General features: G+C 38.2%; 1 protein-coding gene across 1 annotated transcript in view; it reads right to left on the reverse strand.

Moving 5' to 3' along the window:
* SYTL3 (synaptotagmin like 3) overlaps positions 1 to 20,295 on the reverse strand; it is a 523,043-nt gene that overhangs the window by 435,068 nt on the left and 67,680 nt on the right. The window contains exon 3 of the mRNA XM_085612149.1: positions 2,793 to 3,008. Coding sequence (XP_085468275.1) covers positions 2,793 to 3,008 — 216 coding nt within the window. The remainder of the gene's footprint in view (positions 1 to 2,792; positions 3,009 to 20,295) is intronic.

The following is a 20,295-nucleotide window of genomic DNA, read 5'->3' on the forward strand; positions in this document are numbered from 1 at the left end:
TTTGCGAGTAGGCATCAGTGTATCTGAGGATCATATATGCTGGTTGGCTGGTGGCATAAAGAAGAGAAGTTATGGCTGCTTTTTTGGGTTTCCTATAATGACAACACTTGGCATTTCAGAAAACGCGCCCATTTCAAATATCTACATCTTCAGAGACAAAAGACTTCACGTGGTTTAAGCATGCAAGCAATCAGAATCCTCCAACGTAGCCCTGAGGAATTCCTGTGGATTTGACCTTTGATCCATAGCTTTATGTATAATATAGGTGATTATAGGACACATTTCTACTGATAAGAACACCCTCGTAAATCCCATCAAACAAGCATGGCCTTGAAAACAAACATAATATGTGACATAATCCTCCCAGCTACAAACAAAGCAAGCATTGGTGCACAAGCCCTTTTGCAGATCGAAAGCTTTTAAAATGGCGTTGGTACATTGTAAATGGGTGTTCTGAATTTGCAAACGGCTGTTTTTGTGATGTACAGGATTGTGACTGCAAAACACCTTGGTATAATGCACCCTACATCATTGCTTTACCAGGAATTGTCAATGAACACAACACTGGTTCAATTTACACCGAGGTACGTTGCTCACACTCGATTGGTTGAGAACCTTTGGAATGATCAGCTTTGCAAACTGTGCTATCACTTCTTACTGGAAGCTCCATCAGACCTTAGATCTTTTGGGATCAAATGCTTTTTTGATTCCAATGACAACAAATTCTGGACACAGTCGCATCTTAGTCGTCCATGTAAAAACAAAGCATATGCTTTATTTGACTTCCATGCTTTGTGTTTATTTTAAGCTCAATCTGCAAATAGAATTGCAACTTTTCTCTGAGCACACAGAATGTCCAGCTGAGTAAAAATCATACACATCTGTAAAAATAGCTGGAGGAGGTTGGTACATTGTCGCGCCAAAGTACATTCTGCTCAGGAAACAGTTTTTAATAGAACCAGGTTGTTCTTCAACCTATCCATCGCTCCTCTGTCCCGATTGAAAATCTGAGTATTTTCTTTCAACACTGTGCCATCATCGACCGGTGAAGTAGAGGTTTTGAAGTGCATAGAAAAAAACTCTACACTCCCCTATGTATGCGTACCTTGAGCATATTGTGATAGTAAATGTACACTCCCCTACATATGCTTACCTTGACCATATTGCAGTAATACACGTACACTTTGTTACATTTGCTTACCTTAATATTATTGTATAGTAAATGTACACTTCCCTATATAAGCTTACCCATGACCATATTGTAATAGTAAAGGCACACTCCACTATGTATGCTTACCCTGAGCATACTGTAATAGTTTATGTACACTCTCCTAAGTGTGCTTACCATGACAATATTGTAATAGTAAGCGTACACTCCCCTATGTGCACTTACATTGACCCTATTGTAATAGTAAATGCACACTCCCCTATGTACACTCACCTTAAGCATATTGTAATAGTTAATGTACACTTCCCTATGTGCCCTTACCTTGATCCTATCGTGATAGTAAATGTACACTCCCCTATATAAGCTTACCATGACCATATTGTAATAGTAAATGCACACTCCGCTATGTGCGCGCACCTCGACCGTATTGTAATAGTTCATGTACACTCTCCTAAGTGTGCTTAACTTGACCATATTATATTCATAAATGCACACTCCCCTATGCATGCTTACCTTAACCATATTGTATTACCATACGCACACTCCCCTATCTATGCTTATCTTGACCATATTGCATTAGTAAACGCACACTCCCCTTTGCATGCTTACCTTGACCATATTGCATTAGTAAAAGCACACTTCCCTATGCATGCTTACCATGACCATATTGCATTAGTAAACACACACTCCCCTTTGCATGCTTACCATGACCATATTGCATTAGTAAACGCACACTTCCCTATGCATGCTTACCTTGACCATAGTCTACACGTTGATATTTTGATGTCTAAATAGCTGCCATTCGATATTTTTGTGGTTGGTATTTTGTCCACCTTCTTTATGGAGATGGTTGTATTCATCAGCGTGTTGCCTACTTACAAGAGATGTGATGATAGGAGGGACGGTTCTAGAACTGTGCTGCCACAACTTAGGTTCATATTAGTGAATGGTGCACATGTGCTGGGTATATACAGCCTTTTAGCCCAGATAATAAATAAGTGTAGAACTGATGGAAACAGATAACATCAGTGTTCAAAGAATGTTGTACCCCAATTGTGCTGTCTGTTAAGACGTAAATGGGTTTCCTTTACAGCTAAATGAGTGGTATTTGAGTGAATTATGGAAGATTTATTCATACAGTGTTGTAGTTGTTCTCATCAAGTTTACATTGACTTTTCTAAAAGATTGCGATCCTTTCAGACTCTCCTGTCAGCCAATACGGTTTGCTCCTTTGAAACAATACTGGATTTATATTGCTATACCTTATAAATGACTCTTCCCTTTTCCTCTCCTTGAAGTATCTCTCCAAGTAATTTGTTTAAATCACTCTTTATGTATCTGCATTTAGTACTGCAAAGTATATCATAAATGTAAAGCGTCCCAAAGGGTCTGGTACACTCAATAAAAACGGTAAAAATAAGATAAACTATGAAATAATAAGAGCCGACAGAACTAGAGACTGGAGGAGGGGGGACAGTCAATAAATATCCTTTTTGGTCGACACATAGTCATACATATTTCTTGATGGCTTGATGTTCTTTGATTCCAATCCCAAAGGTACAGTCTTATAATTCTGGCTAAAAAAAAATGGAAACATAAACAATGGCAAAAACATGTTTCTTACCCCACTGCATGGCAGACAGTGCATTTCCAAACTTGGAGTCCAAAGCAGACGCGACAATCAGAGCACACTCGATGGCTGCACCCGTCACACACCGCGCCCCGGTTCATCATCCGTCCCAGGGATTTCTGGCACCGAGCACAGGATCTCTCCTTGTATTCCTTCCCGGCATTTTTTGCCCCCTTCCACCGAAGTTGCTGCAGTTGCATTTTCAATTTCCTGCACAAGTCGCAAAAAAAAGTCATAGTCAATGGAAGTGTTGCACTAGTAACTGATCATGCACACACTTACTCTCTGACCATAAGAACTTTACTTGTACGTGCATTGCACAAAATAGTGCATACTGCACCCGACATAGTCCTGCTTGTGCCACAGTCATACTCAATCTGCGGCAATTTATTCACAACTCTAGATTGAATTTATCATTTTGTGTGAAGTAGATTTAGTAGGGAACTCAGGACATGCAAAGGAAAATTGAGCACACTCTAAATAAGAAAATTCATACGAGGAAAAACATTTATGAAAAATGGAAGATGCAATTATGCAAATTCTGCAAATGAAGAATTTTCTCTCCTGCTGAGGTAATTTTTACACAAAGGTATCACACATTTGTACCACTACCAGTGCACCTTTAAATCCTTTGAGTTCTTCAAAACACCTACTAAAAAGTGACATCATCTGAGCACAGTGACATATCCCTTTATGTCTTCTTTTTTTGAACGGTTTCATAAGAAAAATGCACCTTGACTATCCAGAGGAAAAAACGTTTTCTGTATCTCTTCTGGCAAATCCCCCCTGTGCATTGTCAAAGGGCATGCACAGAGAGGGGTTGGCTGCCCTCAGGGTGGTTGGATGCAGAGCTTGGGTGTTTCCAGCCTATGGGGGGATTGGTTGTTGCCACCCTCACCCACTGCATGGCTAAAAGACATTTGCAGCAGGGGATTCTGCAGATGCAGGGAGTTCAGCACAGGACCTGGGTAAAGGCCATCCCTGCGGCCAACGCATCCACTGGCCATGCACACCAAAAGTGTTTGCCGCAGGTTGCCTAAGGGAGGTTGGGTATTTGTTCAAGTATGAATATGATAAAAAATATATATATAATTGAAAAAAACAAAGGTTAAAAGAACGTTATAGTTAAGTGTCAAAATGAGTTAAAACGGATGCTTAAAAAACAAAACATCACTGAAATTTGTCAGTTATACTTCAGTGAGCTAACTATAACTTGTAGCTGCGCCACTGATCACGTATTGATCTCACATATTACATCACTCAAGACATGTTAAATGACGTCATTGATGACATCACTGATGAAATCTCAAATGACATCATTGATAATTGATGACATCATGCATTCATTGTGACAGTGTCCTATAGGGTTTGTGGACTTGAATAATTCAACATGCTACACATCTTCCCAATTTTCTATCACCAATAATATGATTATGGACATAACATTTGACCACATGCTGGAAATATTGCATATTTGGCAGTATGAGAAATTGGGTTATTGGTTGACTGGGGTGAGAGCCCTGGTCAAACAGCAACCACAATCCTTGCCAGGGTGAGGCACAAACAAACCCCAAATTAAAATGTGCTCAACGCCCAGGTAGCTTGGCACAGAGCAGTCAGGCTTAACTTAGAGGCAATGTGTAAGGTTTGTGTGTAATATGTCAAACAGTAACAAAGTGAAAAACACATCACAAATAGGATCCCACTCTAAGTTAGAAAACTAGAGCAAAAGTTAATAAATAAATCAAGACAAAAATGATAAAAATCCAATCAGTACTCGGGTTATGAATTTTTAAAAGATTTTAGTAAAAATAGTGCCAAAACGCACAAAGTGGCATCGCCAGCTATCTGGTCACGCTGGACCGGGTCAAAGTCACACTTTCAGCCCAACAGCGATGGAGCGCAGTTCGTATACAGTCACCAGGTTAGGCCCACCAAAGTTTACCTTCCCAAGTCTGCGTCAAGAGTCCCGTTTGTGTTGTAGAGAGCAGCGAGGAGCAGGGAGAGCATCATGGAAGGCTGTAGCCATAGCACGAAGAGCCGGTCAGTGTCAAGGGCGGGCGTGGCTGAAGCTTTGCGTAGGCGATCCTCAAGGGGAAATACCTTTACAACGCAACTTTTACAACGCTGTGCTATTACAACGCATTTTTTACAACGCAAAATCTTTTACAACGCATGCTTTTACAACGCGTTCCATTATATGGTAAGTACTGTTACAACGCATATACTTTTACAACGCATTATTTGAAAATGCATTTACAACGCATGCATTTACAACGCATGCATTTTCAACGCAAGATGTTATATGGTAAGTACTTTTACAACGCATATACTATTACAACGCATTTTTTTTGCAAAATATTTATCTTGTTTATTACTTGGGTAGCAGTAAAATTAATACTAGAGTATTATTATTTTTTTAATATAGCAATTCTAATTAAAAAAAGGTGAGTAGTTAATAAAAATATTAATACTTGAGTATTTTGTGTGGTACAAATGTTTGGTTGGCAATTCTAATTTAAAAAAGGTGAGTAGTTAATAAAAATATTAATACTTGAGTATTTTGTCTGGTAGAAGTGTTTTGTTGGTTAGCAGTTAAATAAATACTTGAGTATTAAAATATTTTTAAAAAATGCAATATTGTTTTTAAATAAGTGAGTAGTTTATTAAAATATTAATACTTGAGTATTGTGACTAGTAGAAAAGTTTGGTTTGTTTGCTGATAAATTAATACTTTAGAATTTTTAGTTTGGTTTTATCTACTAAAAAATAAGTTTTTAAAAACATTAAAGAGTATATAATATTAAAATTTTAAGAAAAATGTTTGAGTACCTAATTTTAAATACTATAGTATTTTTAACACATATGAAAAGACAAGAGTATTTATATGTTGTAAAGAAAGTGTCCTTTTATATAGAAATGGAATTGAATTTTTGAATTATTTAATATATAAATACAATAATAATATATTACAAATATTAACACAAACATTTAAAAATATTTACAGTAATAAATATAACAATATAACATTATTAAAATTTTAAAATAAGAAATAATAATTATAACTTACTGTTTTAATTTATTTCCCACGGTTTTCCATTTAAGTCTATGAGCGTGTTTGTCCTTCATTTATTTTGGCAGCCTCAGTATATGCAACCCGCGGAACAAGAAAAGAAGGTACAGAAAGTGAAGTAAGAGGAAGTTTTGAAAGGAAAAGACAATAGAGCCAAGGTAAGGAACATATTTAGTAATTTTACTTTTATTAAATTACAATATTGGAGTTTATAAAACTTAATTAAAAATAATGACAGCAAACAATTATTTATTTTACAATTTTATTTTATTTAAAAAACATGAAAAAAATAAACATATTTTTTAATTAATTTTGCAAAGTAAGTTTCATTTTTATAACAAAATAAAAATATTTTAAAAACATATATTAACATTTATTTACAGTTGAATGTAAAAAAGTAGTCCGCCATAAATAGAGAAGCACGCGATGACGTAAGGACGTGTGCGTCGACGTAATGCGCCATTTTGCAGAGCATCGGAGGAGGAAGCAGCAGGAAGCTGATCTGCGTCCAGGTAGGAAATATTTTCAGTTGATATTATAGATTAAACCTTGTAAAGGGATAGATATATAGTAAGGAAAGAATAAGGGGAGGTTGCTGGAAAACTAATAGATGTTTTAAAAGTTGGAAAACATGTCCACATTAATGTCATTAATACAGGCCTATGTCGGGTTATTAAAAGTAAGTTAGTTATTTTAAAAAAGTATGTAACTCTTTCTAAATTAAAAGTTACGGTTCAGACAGTTGATTTGTTTGTTTTCGAAGAAAAAAATGTACTGTCGATCTTCATTTCTTTGTTCAAAAATTGTGCGTACTTTTATATTTTGAATATCTAACGTTGAAATACAAATGATGATTCAGCTGCAATGTGCATTAAGGAATATGGTTTTATTTGTATTTTATACATCGGATTGTGTTTTGGAAATTGATTTTGACGGAATTTAAATTGGATTTTTTCGGTAATTTGAAAAATTGCGTACCGATAATGATAAATGGTTCAAATACTATGGAACAGTAAATTTGTCATCATTTGTTTATTTTGGATGAAATGAAGATTTGTTTTAAAAAAAAGGAAAAAACCCGACTTGTTAATTTGTAAAAAAAATTTTTAAAAAAATACTTTATATGCAAATTGAATTATTGTAATTAGTATAATTTTTGGCAAAGCAGGAAAGTAAGCAAATTCATTGTTTTAAAAAGAAAGAATGTTAGAAAGATTTTCCAGGTAGTCTATAGCCACACACAACGAAAACTGTTGTAGAATTGCCAATAGTCTCTCAGACATTTCCCTTGTTTTGACTGTTACTCGTGGGTTTAGACTACCTGCGAGTGTTTGTGCTAATCTCATTTCTTGGAAACTTTGCTCCTTCTTCAAAGTTTCCAAAAATGAGTAGAAGTTAGGATGTGGTTTTCCAATTGTATGATTGAAGGAGTTATGCCACCCCTCAATGGCATTGTTTGTTTTGGCCTCTCCCTCTAAACAACTCGTGTAGCAGTTCCACCACTCCACATGGAATCGTGGCTTCCTCCTGCGACCCGATCTGCTTAGGTGTCCAATCCATGTGTCCTCAAAATAATTTAGAATGGGTGCCAATTTTTCCTCGTTACTCGTATAATAAACAGATTCTATAATTGCAGTGTAGTACTCGTCCACACTATCGGGAGGAACAAAACAAAGTGCAGTTAATTTTTTTAATTCAAACTGTAATTTGCTATCCCGAGAATATTCTGCAACTAGGGATGTTTTCTGTAGTTTACGCCAAAATGCCTGCGAAAAATGGAAGAAACATCCCTGAATTTGGGTATCCGTGTACGTTTTAGTGATCACATTGATCATGCTCAATTCGAAATCAATAATTATTTTTCGAGGACTTGCAGATGTTTTGCTTTTAATCACTGATAAAAGTTCAGTGTATGTTGCAGAAGTCTTATCAGGTAGCAAACTATACACTAAGGGAATTACACTATTGTTAATTTTCGCATGTATAGTGTAAATTTGAGTGAAAGGATGGGGTGTACTTTTAAACGTCCCATCCATCATCCAAATTTCACTACTTTCTAACTTAGCAAGGTTACGGGGGGTACTAAAAATTAAAATTCTTTTCTGAGGGTTTTCATTGTCATGCAGAAGGAAAGGTTCATCAGAAAAAGAAATAGAAAGATCATGAGGAATTCTAATGTCAGAAAATGTATGTGGTGTAGACAATTGAATATTACTTGCCTGCTTTTGTCTCTGAATAATTCTTCTCAAATTGGGTATTATAGGCATGTTGCTAGCAACATGACTGGGGACATGCTGTGCAACCTCCCTTAAAATGGATCCTGTAGAATCATTGGAGGTGCTTGCAATAGCTTTCATCTCATTAATTGTCTCTCTGATTTCTACATCCATTGCAGAGGCAGAGTGGTTATGTTCTGTGGTTTTCACAACCAAATTATCAACAGTAACCGCTCTGCCACTGCAATGGGTAGTGTAGTATTGCACGCACCTCCAATGATTTCTAGTTAAACTTATTCTTTCCTTACTATATATGTATCCACCATGGTTTAACAAATTTTTCTGAAAAAGGAGAAAAGTTAAAAAATTTAGCCTGATATTTTAAAATATATGTATACAAAACATAACATGTACACTATCCAACACTTTCTCTACTGCTGCACCTTCCTGGAGTTAGAATAGTAAATTGATACCCCTACACTATCCAACACTTTCCCTACTGCTGCACCTTCCTGGAGTTAGAATAGTAAATTGATACCCCTACACTATCCAACACTTTCCCTACTGATGCACCTTCCTGGAGTAAGAATAGTAAATTAATACCCCTACACTATCCAACATTTTCCCTACTGATGCACCTTCCTGGAGTTAGAATAGTAAATTGATACCCCTACACTATCCAACACTTTCCCTACTGATGCACCTTCCTGGAGTGAGAATAGTAAATTGATACTCCTACACTATCCAATACTTTCCCTACTGAAGCACCTTCCAGGAGTTAGAATAGTAAATTGATACCCCTACACTATCCAACACTTTCCCTACTGCAGTACCTTCCTGGAGTTAGAATAGTAAATTGATACCCCTACACTATCCAACACTTTCCCTACTGATGCACCTTCCTGGAGTTAGAATAGTAAATTGTTACCCCTACACTATCCAACACTTTCAATAATGCTGCACCTTCCTGGAGTGAGAATAGTAAATTGATACCCCTACACTATCCAAGACTTTCCCTACTGATGCACCTTCCTGGAGTTAGAATAGTAAATTGATACCCCTACACTATCCAACACTTTCCCTACTGATGCACCTTCCTGGAGTTAGAATAGTAAATTGATACCCCTACACTATCCAACACTTTCCCTACTGATGCACCTTCCTGGAGTTAGAATAGTAAATTGATACCCCTACACTATCCAACACTTTCTCTACTGCTGCACCTTCCTGGAGTTAGAATAGTAAATTGATACCCCTACACTATCCAACACTTTCCCTACTGCTCCACCTTCCTGGAGTTAGAATAGTTAATTGTTACCCCTACACTATCCAACACTTTTCCTACTGAAGCACCTTCCTGGACTTAGAATAGAAAATTGATACCCCTACACTATCCAATACTTTCCCTACTGAAGCACCTTCCTGGAGTTAGAATAGTAAATTGATACCCCTACACTATCCAACACTTTCCCTACTGATGCACCTTCCTGGAGTTAGAATAGTAAATTGATACCCCTACACTATCCAACACTTTCCCTACTGATGCACCTTCCTGGAGTGAGAATAGTAAATTGATAACCCTTCACTATCCAACACTTTCCCTACTGAAGCACCTTCCTGGAGTTAGAATAGTAAATTGATACCCCTACACTATCCAACACTTTCCCTAGTGATGCACCTTCCTGGAGTTAGAATAGTAAATTGATACCTCTACACTATCCAACACTTTCCCTACTGTTGCACCTTCCTGGAGTTAGAATAGTAAATTGATACCCCTACACTATCCAACACTTTCCCTACTGATACACCTTCCTGGAGTTAGAATAGTAAATTGATACCCCTACACTATCCAACACTTTCCCTACTGATGCACCTTCCTGGAGTTAGAATAGTAAATTGATACCCCTACACTATCCAATACTTTCTCTACTGCTGCACCTTCCTGGAGTTAGAATAGTAAATTGATACCCCTACACTATCCAACACTTTCCCTACTGCTGCACCTTCCTGGAGTTAGAATAGTTAATTGTTACCTCTAAAGCATGGTACATTTTAAAATCTGCTGCACCTTACAATGTTGCTTGAAATTACCTTTTTCTTTCGAAATTGCTTTTCTGGCTGACTCTTGTTCAGTGGTATTGGTGTGTAGGCTTGTGTAGACACTTACAAGGTGATTTGTTGTGGAATCGATAAATAAATGTCTGGAAAAGTGAAAAAAGAAAAAAATTTGGAAACAGAACGATGTTGAGAAATGTGTTTTTTTAAAATTTCCTTTAAAAATCGCACATGTGATATAAGTTGCAGCACATAACAATTTCCGTAATGCTAAACCATCCTTTAGACATGACATATAATTCTGAAATGGGGAAATGTAATCATAACTGCATTGATTTTTTTTGGAAAACTTTAGCAATGCGATAGTTAGTGTAGTATTTTTAAGGTTAAGAATCCGTGCAGAAAATATATACCTTGTTTCGTAGAACTCGCTTTTCTGGATGAGGTGGCTGAAGATGATTTCCTTTGTTGGCTCAAGATTTTAGTTGTGCTTTAAAGTTGTTTTCTTTGGGAAAAAAAAAGAGGAAAATACAATAATTAACGGTGGTTACAAATGTTGAAACTGAGTATCTTTATAATTATACTGACATACAATATAACTAGTACTACATGACACTGTCCTAATCAATGCACCTTACTGCAGTAGAAATAGAGATATGTATCCCTACCCTACACAGAAATATCCCTAATGTTGCTCCTTCCTAGAGTAGAAATAGTATATTGTTTCTCTAAACTATCCATTAGTTTTCAAATTAGGTCCGTTAGAGGAGGAATAATTGCAAAAGGAATGATTAATAATGTATAGTATTAAAAAAATGGAAAAGGTTACATACCTTTTCCAGTGGTTTTTTTGTTATCGTCCCTTTAACCTGATGCTTGTAGGAGGTTGAAATTTTTTGGGTGAAAAGATGTTCACTGGTGGAAAAAAAAAAAAAAAATATTTGTTCCTTTGTCAACGTTGGTTAGAAAAAAAAAAAAAAAATCACTTTTGTAATATGAAAAAGGAGTATGAGTAACAATTGGTGAGAGTAAACATACTACACATTTGATGCATTTTTCAACTAAAACATAACAGGTAATTTCGAAACTATTACGAAATTAGTAAAATGCAGAACATTCATGGACTTAGAATACAAATATTTGCCCTAGTAATATGAAACGCTTTTGCAGATGTGGTAACTAACTGAAGTCTTATTAGAAATTGTTACTCTAGTATCATGGTAATTTTTCCTTTATTATGTGGTGAGATTGAGTAATAATAAAAAAACACCTTTGCCAAACATGACTTTAGGAAATTTTTAAAAAAAAATTTTACAAGTAAAACCATTACACATAAATAACATTTACCTGAATAATTGAGTTTGTCAATCGTTAACGTGGTGAGGATGCCAAAATAGGAGCTGCTATTGTGGAATGTCAAAATCTTCCGATTTTCTGGTTGTGGAAAATAAAAAATTTGTTTTAATTTTGAGTTTAATTTTGTTGATAATATATTGGAAACATTACATTTGTAAAGTTTTTATTATTAATTAAAATTATATTTTTAGTGGGTTATGAAAATATATTGTTCTAAAAACTAACGTTTAGAAATATATTAATAACTTACTAGTAGTTGTTCTGCTGTTATGCTTTAACGAGTGAATTCTGTGCTCTCTCTGAGGAGGTCGCAGTGCAGGTGACAGAGGGTCAGCTTATTACGTCTGCTCTCTCTGCTAGTTGATAATCAACTGAGTGCAAAATGGTGTCTCCCTTGTATTTATAAGTTTTACTCTGTGTCACTATTAATTTTTTTAAAAACTGCGTTCGATGTGTTTTTTTTATTGCTTTGTTTTACTGTGGAAAATGATAATTTAAAAATGCTTTTTAACAAATATTGTTTTGATTCATTTGCTCCGTTTTGGCATCCATTTTGGAACATGTCTTTTGGTATTGTTTGCATAGAAACTGTGGTAGGACAAGTTTTACAAGTGAGATGGGTAAAATGGCGCCTATGTGTATGTGTGTTATGTTACAGTTGGTTTACTTACTTTGCGATCTAATCATGTTAAAAATGTGTTTGTTATGTTATTTATAGTTTCGTTATTTTTTAAAAGCTTAGTAATGTGTGAAAACGGATTTTTTTGGGGAATTTTGAGTATTAATTTTAATACTCGAGTATTAATTTTAATACCCGAGTATTAATTTGGTAATGCGTTTCAGACGATTTACGTACAGTTGTTCTCCACGTTTTAATACACTTCCCCACCCTAAAACCCCTAATTTCCCTGCATCCCGTGCCAGATTTTATTGTACTTTTAATTTAAAAAAAAAAAAATCGCGTTGTAATGGTATGCGTTGTAATATACTTCGTTGTAACAGCTCTTTTCTGTATTGTAATAGGTTTTGCGTTGTAACAGAATTCGTTGTAAAGTAATGCGTTGTAGTAGTACTAGCGTTGTAAAAAATGCGATGTAAAGGTATGCGTTGTAATAGCATGCGTTGTAACGTCATACATCCGATCCTCAAGCATTCAAAGCTAAAGTGTGAAGAGTCGGGCTGATGGAGCTTAGCACTGGATCGTGGTGCAAGTGGCGCGGTCACCGCATGAAATGTCCCAATCGTGGTTGCAAAGAGGCCAAATGATTGATTTCAGCTCACTGAGCCACACCAAGGGTCCAGGACCTGAGAGCCATCATTTGGGGGTCAGGAACTCACTGCAGCTGTGTCCAGGGGCTGGCGCAATATGTTGGGGAGTCTTTTATGTCCCTGAGGAACAGATCAGGATGCCAGCAGATTAGGCATGAGAGTCACTCTGGGAGCCCTGGGTTCAAGATGAAGTTGCAGGTCCAGTTCTTTCTCCCCGCAAAAGAGGGCAGCAGGCAGCAGGTCAGCACAACAGGGCAGCAGTTCCTTCAGAGCACAGTGCAGTCCTTTCAGCAGCACAGCCATCCTTCTTCCTGGCAGAGTATCCACAGGTCCTGAAGTGCACTGAAGAGCTGGTGTCTGAAGTCCAACTACTTTATAAACCTTGAACATCTTCCAAAAGAGTTTATATAGTATTGATCTTAATATGACCATTCTCCTAAAGACTTCACATGAACTGCAATTTTAAATCAAAAGCTTGACAGATATGAATTTCCCACTGAAAAGATACTTTCTGCCAGGCCCTATGGACAACCCTCCATAGTTTGCTAAAATACACTAGACACATTCCTGGGATGAGGACAATGGCACACAAACTTAGAGCCATGCTTACAACCCCAGTGTGAGTTAAATCACATGTAAGGGGCTTACTCCTACATTCTACATTGTTCAGCAATCTGCAATGCCTTAAAATCTTCAGCAAAGTTCTGTAAATAGTAATCCACACCATATAAGTCCTTGTTACAAACAATTGTCTATAGCAGTGTATTACAAATATTTAACTTGGGCACGTGGCCAGACATCTACTGGTGGATTATCTATAGTCATCTGAAGGTATGGCTTTTTTTAACAGATGGTTTGCGACAGACTGAGGAACATATTTACAAACCCACTGCACCGCTGGTGCGTCACTTTTATTGATGCACCGACAAGGCAATGGGCTTCCCCATATTTACAAGGCCATGTAAAGTCACCCTATGTGGCTTTTCATGGCCTTGTAAATATGTTTCACTTTCACACAACTCTACATGAAAGGGGCATTCCACTGCTGTTGCTGTGGGTGTTCCCACGCAATGTCTATGGAACCTGACGCATTCCCAGATTAACAACATTTTTTAAACCTATAAATGCATGAGAAGCCTACGCCTCCCCAGGGGAGGCGTAAGGAGACACAAAAAGGAGAAATACTTTTATTTCTCCTCTTTTTTCCTCTTTCTATGCCTGCTGCATTCTGTAGCACTCAGGGAAAGAGGAAAATGCCTTTAATGATTGTTTTTGTGCAGGAAGGTGTCCTTTCCTGCACGAAAACAATCATCCTTTCAGTGCAGGCACCCTTACAATATGACGCAAGGATGTCTGCACTGGCGCATGGCTGCCGTTAGTGCACCGGCATGGGGGAGAAGGACAGCAATGCGCTGTATCTTGTAGATACAGCGCATTCCTGCCCTTTTATATTGACGCACGGCAGTGCAGCAAGAAGGCTTGATGCCAGGCATCAAAATATTGTAAATGAGGCCCTCTGGTTTTAAGCCATAACCTACTTTGAAACATGCCTCAGCTTCTCACATCAGGTAAACTCATTTTTTACCTTGTTTAACAGTACTACTTGCACCCCAAACTTCTCTGGGTTGTAAATGGTGCACCATTGAACTTTCAACATGCAGAAGGACACCTGCCTCCAGGGCTTATGCTATTTCAATCCTATGCACCTACACACAAGTTATAGTTAGCTCAGTAAAATTATAACTAGCAATTTTCAATAGGTTCTTGCTTTTTAAACGTTAGTTTTTATCTCATTTCAAGACCCAAATAGAAAGTCATGTTAATCTTTGTTTTCCTGAGTGAATATATTTATGTATTATATATACCATATCAATTATGTTTTTCACATTATGATAGTTTGCTTTTTATATATATGTTAATATATATATGTATATACATGTGTATATTTATATTACCTAATGGCGGTCGCCAGTAGGTAGCTATAGTTAGGACCTATTATCCGTAGGAAATCCGCAACATTCTATTTGGAATAACTTTGGCGCCGGTTGACGAATCTTCACGAAATGTTCAAAACTGGTGGGACGCTCCAGTCCGCTCCTATCCTGAAAGTCTCGGGGTGAATCGTCAAGCGGGGGCCGAGACAAAAGGGGGATCCCAAAACGTGTTTTCCCCATGCAATTTTCTATAGGTACCTTTAATCGCAGCTACAGCCCGAACTGCTGAATTACACCAAATTTGGCAAAAAGGTAGCCCTTGGTTCACACTCGTGCCTTTTGGTTAAATGGTGTAAATCCGTTCAGTAGTTCCTGAGAAGATCAAAAGTAAAATCATAGATATATCTGGGTGGAGCCTAACCACACATCTCATCATGAAATCTGATTGGCTGTCAGCACTTCATCCAAGAAGTGTTAGCAGCAATCTTGGGCCCAATATACAGGATCGCACCTCATTAACCCCTTCAGCGCGGCGCGGATTACCGTGCTGTGCTGAAGGGTTCGTGCGCGGGCGGGCCGTGACGGAGAGGTTCCGTCATCCGCACAGTGCGACCGACGCGCATGACGGAACCGCTCCGTCACACGCATCGAAGGGGTTAAAAAGCATTGCAGTTAATAGAAGGTTTTACGACTTTAGTTACATTATAAATCATTTGTTGATGGTACCATACTCATTTTAGGAATTGTGGTGTCTTCTGAAGTGATTTTACCCTGTGAAAAAGCCTTCTGCTGGGATATCATGAAACATGTTTGAGAGTAAACTATTTTCTCATGCTTTTCCCACAGAGATTTGGAAGGTGATATATAAGCTAAGCTGAGAGCATATTTTCTGTAAATTCACATTATCTTTCTCAGTCATGTGAGAATGAAGTCTGACATTCTCAGTAAAACATGTACATCCAACAAGGGCAGAGACTGTCAGTCGATTCCTTTGTGTTCTACTGCAGCTTCCCAGAGTGTTCTAAAGAACAACTAGAGCGCTAACAGACTTACTTATGACAAAAGTATGGCACACCTGAAGCCATCTTGATTGGAATAAAGTGGTAACACTTAAGACATTTAATTTGCAAAGGAACAAAATGAGGGGGTTCATTTTGCCATAGAAATTATGATTAGTGCTGCAGAAAAGAAAAATTAGGGCACATTTTGACTTCTCAAATCCTCTTCTATTTCATTAAAAAAAATTCTGACATGCAGACTGAAACATGCACTTTGAGTACCAGCAGCAGACTTCCCTGGTGAGCAGTAGCTTTACTACAGTGATCTAATGAGCAACTAGAGTGCTAACATTCAGAATTTATGGCAAATGTGTGACACATCTGAATGCCTTCTTGATGGAACCAAAGTAAACAAGCATTGAAAATGCAATAGGTCTCGCCCTCTTAAAGTTAAAGCAATTCGGTTTGTAATTAGGTGGCTTTTTAGCTTTGCTTTTATTAGTGTTTTTCAAACTTTCATGTACATAACATGCATATGTATGCATATATGTTTGCATGCATTTATATTTGTATTTATATGGATATGCAGATTATATATATGTTTATATATGTATGTATATATATGCCCATACCTATATAAATGCATATGCATATATATGCATATATATATATGTGCATATGTGTGTGTGTAGAGAGAGGTAGAGAGGTAGAGGTGTAGAGGCAGAGAGGTAGAGGTAGAGAGTAGTAGAGAGAGGTAGAGAGGTAAAGAGTAGAGGATGAGTAATGGAGAGAAGAGAGTAAGTAGTAGAGCGTAGTAGAGAGTAGCAGAGAGTGAGTAGTACAGAGTAGTAGAGTGAGTAGTAGAGAGTGAGTAGTGGAGAGTGAGTAGTAGAAAGTGAGTAGTAGAGAGTGAGTAGTAGAGTGAGTAGTAGAGAGTAGTAGAGAGTGAGTAGTAGAGAGTAAGTACTAGAGAGTAGTAGAGAGTGAGTAGTAGAGTGAGTAGTAGAGTGACTAGTAGAGAGAGAGTAGTAAAGAGTGAGTAGTAGAGAGTAGTAGAGAGTGAGTAGTAGAGAGTGAGTAGTAGAGATTGAGTCATAGAAAGTAGAGAGTGAGTAGTAGAAAGTGAGTAGTAGAGTAGTCGAGAGTGAGTAGTAGAGAGTGAGTAGTAGAGAGTAGTAGAGAGTGAGTAGTAGAGAGTGAGTAGCAGAGAGAGTGTAGTAGGAGTAGTAGAGAGTGAGTAGTAGAGAGTAGTAGAGAGTGAGTAGTAGAGTGAGTAGAAGGGAGTAGTAGAGAGTGAGTAGTAGAGTGAGTAGTAGAGAGCGAGTAGTAGAGAGCAAGTAGAAGAGAGTGAGTAGTAGAGAGTAGTAGAGAGAGTAGCAGAGAGTGGGTAGTAGAGAGTAGTAGAGTGAGTAGTAGAGAGTGAGTAGTAGAGAGTGAGTAGTAGAGAGTGAGAAGTAGAGAGTGAGTAGTAGAGAGCAGTAGAGAGTGGGTAATAGAGAGTGAGTAGTGGAGTGTAGTAGAGAGTGAGTAGTAGAGTGAGTAGTAGAGAGTAGTAGAGAGTGAGTAGTAGAGAGTGAGTAGCAGAGAGAGTAGTAGAGAGTAGTAGAGAGTGAGTAGGAGAGTGAGTTGTGAGAGAGTACTGGAGAGGGAGTAGAAGAGAGTAGTAGAGGGTGAGTAGTAGAGTGAGTAGTAGAGTGACAGTAGGGGAGAGTAGTAGAGAGTGATTAGTAGAGAGTAGAAGGGGGTGAGTAGTAGAGAGTGAGTGGTAGAGAGCAGTAGAGAGTGAGTAGTAGAGGGTGAGTAGTAGAGAGTGAGTAGTAGAGAGTGAGTAGTAGAGTGAGTAGTAGAGAGTAAGTAGTAGAGAGTGAGTAGTAGAGAGTAAGTAGTAGGGAGTAGTAGCGAGTGAGTAGTAGCGAGTGAGTAGTAGAGAGTAGTGGAGTAGTAGAGAGTGAGTAGTAGAGAGTAGTAGATAGTGAGTAGTAGAGTGAATAGTAGGGAGTAGTAGAGAGTAGTAGAGAGCGAGTAGTAGAGAGCAAGTAGTAGAGAGTGTGTAGTAGAGAGTAGTAGAGAGTGAGTAGTAGAGAGAGAGTAGAAGGGAGTAAGTAGTAGAGAGTGAGTAGTAGAGAGTAGTAGATAGTGAGTAGTAGAGAGAGAGAGTAGTAGGGAGTAGTAGAGTAGTAGAGAGTGGGTAGTAGAGAGTGAGTAGTATAGAGTAATAGAGAGTGAGTAGTAGAGTGAGTAGTAGAGTGAGTAGTAGAGAGTAGTAGAGAGCGAGTAGTAGAGAGCAAGTAGTAGAGAGTGTGTAGTAGAGTGAGTAGTAGAGAGTAGTAGAGTGAGTAGTAGAGAGAGAAGTAGAGAGTGAGTAGTAGAGAGTAGTAGAGTAGTAGAGAGTGAGTAGTAGAGAGCAGTAGAGAGTGAGTAGTAGAGAGTGAGTAGTAGAGAGTGAGTAGTAGAGAGAAAGTAGTAGAGAGTGAGTAGTAGAGTGAGTAGTAGAGAGTGAGTAGTAGAGAGTGAGTAGTAGAGAGAAAGTAGTAGAGAGTGAGTAGTAGAGTGAGTAGTAGAGAGTGAGTAGTAGAGAGTAGTAGAGTGAGTAGTAGAGAGTGAGTAGTAGAGAGAGTAGTAGAGAGTAGTAGAGTATTAGAGAGTGAGTAGTAGAGAGAGGAGAAGAGAGTAGTAGAGTAGTAGAGAGTGAGTAGTAGAGAGTGAGTAGTAGAGAGTAGTAGAGAGCGAGTAGTAGAGAGTGAGTAGTGGATAGTGAGTAGTAGAGAGTAGTAGAGAGCGAGTAGTAGAGAGTGAGTAGTAGAGACTGAATAATAGAGAGTGTGTAGTAGAGAGAGAGTAGTAGAGAGTAGTAGAGAGTGAGTGGTAGAGAGTAGTAGAGAGTAGTAGAGTGAGTAGTAGAGAGTGAGTAGTAGAGAGTAGTAGAGTAGTAGAGAGTGAGTAGTAGAGAGAGCAGTAGAGTAGTAGAGAGTGAGTAGTAGAGAGAGGAGAAGAGAGTAGTAGAGTAGTAGAGAGTGAGTAGTAGAGAGTGAGTAGTAGAGAGTAGTAGAGAGCGAGTAGTAGAGAGTGAGTAGTGGATACTGAGTAGTAGAGAGTAGTAGAGAGTGAGTAGTAGAGAGTGAGTAGTAGAGACTGAATAATAGAGTGAGTAGTAGAGAGAGAGTAGTAGAGAGAGAGCAGTAGAGAGTAGTGGAGTGAGTAGTAGAGAGAGAGTAGTAGAGTAGTAGAGAGTGAGTGGTAGAGAGTAGTAGAGAGTAGTAGAGAGTGGTAGAGAGTAGTAGAGAGTAGTAGAGTGAGTAGTAGAGAGAGTCATAGAGATTAGTAGAGTAGTAGAGAGTGAGCAGTAGAGAAGGAGTAGTGTAGAGAGTAGTAGAGTAGTAGAGAGTGAGTAGTAGAGAGTGAGTAGTAGAGAGTAGTAGAGAGTGAGTAGTAGAGTGAGTAGTAGAGAGTAGTAGAGAGTGAGTAGTAGAGAGAGTAGAAGAGAGTGAGTAGTAGAGAGTAGTAGAGAGAGTAGCAGAGAGTGGGTAGTAGAGAGTAGTAGAGAGTGAGTAGTAGAGAGTGAGTAGTAGAGTAGTAGAGAGCAGTAGAGAGTGAGTAGTAGAGAGTAGTAGAGAGTGAGAAGTAGAGAGTGAGTAGCAGAGAGAGTAGTAGAGAGAAGTAGAGAGTGAGTAGTAGAGTGAGTAGTAGAGAGTAGTAGAGAGAGAAGTAGAGAGTGAGTAGTAGAGAGTAGTAGAGAGTGAGTAATAGAGTGAGTAGTAGAGTGAGTAGTAGAGAGAGAGTATGGGAGAGTAGTAGAGAGTGAGTGGTGGAGAGTAGAAGGGAGTGAGTAGTAGAGAGTGAGTAGTAGGGAGTGAGTAGTAGAGAGTGAGTAGTAGAGAGTAGTAGAAAGTGAGTAGTAGAGAGTAGTAGAGAGTGAGTAGTAGAGAGTGAGTAATAGAGAGAGCAGTAGAGTAGTAGAGAGTGAGTAGTAGAGAGAGAAGAGAGTAGTAGAGTAGTAGAGAGTGAGTAGTAGAGAGTGAGTAGTAGAGAGTAGTAGAGAGCGAGTAGTAGAGAGTGAGTAGGGGATACTGAGTAGTAGAGAGTAGTAGAGAGTGAGTAGTAGAGACTGAATAATAGAGAGTGAGTAGTAGAGAGAGAGTAGTAGAGAGAGAGCAGTAGAGAGTAGTGGAGTGAGTAGTAGAGAGAGAGTAGTAGAGTAGTAGAGAGTGAGTGGTAGAGAGTAGTAGAGAGTAGTAGAGTGAGTGGTAGAGAGTAGTAGAGTGAGTAGTAGAGAGAGTCGTAGAGATTAGTAGAGTAGTAGAGAGTGAGCAGTAGAGAAGGAGTAGTGTAGAGAGTAGTAGAGTAGTAGAGAGTGAGTAGTAGAGAGTGAGTAGTAGAGAGTAGTAGAGAGTGAGTAGTAGAGAGAGTAGTAGAGAGTAGTAGAGAGTGAGTAGTAGAGAGAGTAGAAGAGAGTGAGTAGTAGAGAGTAGTAGAGAGAGTAGCAGAGAGTGGGTAGTAGAGAGTAGTAGAGAGTGAGTAGTAGAGAGTGAGTAGTAGAGTAGTAGAGAGCAGTAGAGAGTGAGTAGTAGAGTAGTAGAGAGCAGTAGAGAGTGAGTA

The sequence above is a fragment of the Triturus cristatus genome, chromosome 6, assembly GCF_964204655.1.
Source record: "Triturus cristatus chromosome 6, aTriCri1.1, whole genome shotgun sequence".
Lineage (NCBI taxonomy): Eukaryota > Metazoa > Chordata > Amphibia > Caudata > Salamandridae > Triturus > Triturus cristatus.